General features: G+C 43.1%; 1 protein-coding gene across 1 annotated transcript in view; it reads right to left on the bottom strand.

Moving 5' to 3' along the window:
* LOC122255262 (cell adhesion molecule Dscam2-like) overlaps nucleotides 1–2500 on the bottom strand; it is a 60904-nt gene that overhangs the window by 4897 nt on the left and 53507 nt on the right. The window contains exon 2 of the mRNA XM_043019218.2: nucleotides 772–965. Coding sequence (XP_042875152.2) covers nucleotides 772–965 — 194 coding nt within the window. The remainder of the gene's footprint in view (nucleotides 1–771; nucleotides 966–2500) is intronic.

Genomic DNA, 2500 nt, shown 5'->3' on the forward strand with positions numbered 1-2500 from the left:
TTGAGAGAGAGGAGAGAGAGGGGGGAGGAGGAGGGAGATAGCCGAGGAACGAAGGCGAGAGAGAGAGAGAGAGAGCGAGAGATAGAGAGAGAGAGAGACAAAGAGAAAGAAACTTAACACGCAGAAAGACAGAAAAAGATAAATGCAAAGAGAGAAAAGTGTGTGCGTGAGAGAGAGAGAGAGAGAGAGAGAGAGAGAGAGAGAGAGAGAGAGAGAGAGAGAGAGAGAGAAAGCGAGAGAGAGAGAGAGAGAGCGAGAGATAGAGAGAGAGAGAGACAAAGAGAAAGAAACTTAACACGCAGAAAGACAGAAAAAGATAAATTCAAAGAGAGAAAAGTGTGTGCGTGAGAGAGAGAGAGAGAGAGAGAGAGAGAGAGAGAAAGCGAGAGAGAGAGAGGGAGAGAGAGCAAGAGAGCGAGAGAGCGAAGATAGAGAAGAGAAGAGACACAAGGTAGAAAGAAAGTTGGATTTTTTTTTTTTTTTGTTGTGTGTTTTTTTTTTTCTTAACACCATAAAGACAGAAAAAAGATAAATTCAAAGAAGAAAGTGTGTGGTCGTAGAGCCAGAGAGTAGAGAAGAGAAGAGAGAGAGAGAAAAGCGATTGAGAGAGAGGGAGAGAGAGGCAAGAGAGGCGAGAGACAAAACGAAAGAAGAAAAAGAAAATAAAGAAAACTTACAACCCCTCCCCCCCTCCCCCCCCTCCCCCGCCTCCCCCCCCACCCCCGCCCCCCCCCCCCCGCCCCCTCCCCACATACACACCAGCCCACCTACCTCTCTGACCCCCGGAATATTGGTAACGGGCGAGTGGTTCAAGTGAAACCATGCAATCTGCGGGGGCGGGTCTCCCTTGGCCAGGCAATTGAGCACCACGCCCGAAGTGTTGGTGAAGGTGACTACGCCCGCGGGAGGCTCCACCAACACTGGGCCTGCGGGCGTGGTCGACACACCCATGCTCTCGACGCATCCTGTGAAAGAAAGAAAGAATTATCAGTATACAGATAGATGGATTGATAGATAGATATATAGATAGATTGATTGATAGATTGGTAGATTGATAGATAGATTGATTGATAGATAGATTGATTGATAGATAGATTGGTAGATTAATAGATAGATTGGTAGATTGATAGAATGATTGGTAGATTGATAGATAGATTGATTGATAGATTGATAGATATATATACAAATAGAAAGAGGGGGGAGAGAAAGAGAGAGAGAAAGAGAAATCAATTTCCTTGTTTTGACCGATTAAATAGATAGATAGATAAACAGTTAGATACATGGATAGGTAGATTGCTATTAAAAGTGTGCTTATATGCATACTAATATTGTTGATAAAAGGATTTTGAAAATTTTAGTTAAGATAAAGTATTTGTTTGCGAAGGAAGGTTTGAAAAGATGAATGAGAGGGAAAAAAACTGTAAAAATATTTATAAAGCTAACTTTTAAAGAAGGCGTTTGTCTGCTAAGGACAGTTTGAGGAAATTAATATTCAGTGATACATATTAGATTAAATTTGTAAAAGGGGCATATCTGATCGACAGATAATTGCGAAAGATAGTGATAATAGAAATAATTGTAATGAAAATCCTGGTCATAATCATTGCACTAATAAATACGATTGTTTCTATGGTAATGACTTTAGTAATGGAAGTAACAATACTAATGACAACAATGATAATGGTAATGATGATAATATCGATAACAGCAACGATAATGATCATCATAGAATAAAGCACAACGAAAATAATGATAACAAGATAATGATAATCACACTAATTATCAACATAATGATAACATTAATCCTACTGAAACCTTTACCCCCCCTACCCTATACCCCATACCCCTCCCCCAACCCATCCTAACACCCAATCCCCCCCCCCCCCCCTGCCAAAAAAAAGATACCTCCAGACCTCCCAGACCTTCCAGCTAAAAATCAAACAAACAAACAAACGAGAGAGAAAAAAAAGGATATCCCCCGGTCAGACTCTCCGTCCTTCAGATGTATCGAGTCTTCAAGTGGTTCCTCAGGGCCGTCCACTCGATGTCCCATGATGATCCTGAAGTCCTTTGACATCAAGGAGCTGACAGGAACTCGAGATATATCTTAAGAAGATTGGCTGCGTTTCGGCTCTGTAGATCCTCCTTGTCTAGGGCGACTCGAGGGGTGGGTGGAGGGGGTGGGGGGTATGCAGGCAAGTGCTTGAGGAGGGGGTGGGGTGTGGGAGTGGGCAGGGGGAGGGAGGTGGGAGGAGGGGGATAATTACAGGGGGAAGGGTCTGTATTTACATTTGGTGTTGATGGTATGTGGTGTCTTTTTTATTAGTTTTTCTTCCTCTCTGTCTCTCTCTCTATTTGTCTCTCTGTCTGTCTGTCTGTCTCTCTCTCTCTCTCTCTCTCTCTCTCTCTCTCTCTCTCTCTCTCTCTCTCTCTCTCTCTCTCTCTCTCTCTCTCTCTCTCTCTCTCTCTCTCTCTCTCTCTCTCTCTCTCCCTATCTCTC

This window comes from Penaeus japonicus, unplaced genomic scaffold (genome assembly GCF_977035675.1).
Source record: "Penaeus japonicus unplaced genomic scaffold, GWHDUDI00000001_assembly GWHDUDI00000041, whole genome shotgun sequence".
Lineage (NCBI taxonomy): Eukaryota > Metazoa > Arthropoda > Malacostraca > Decapoda > Penaeidae > Penaeus > Penaeus japonicus.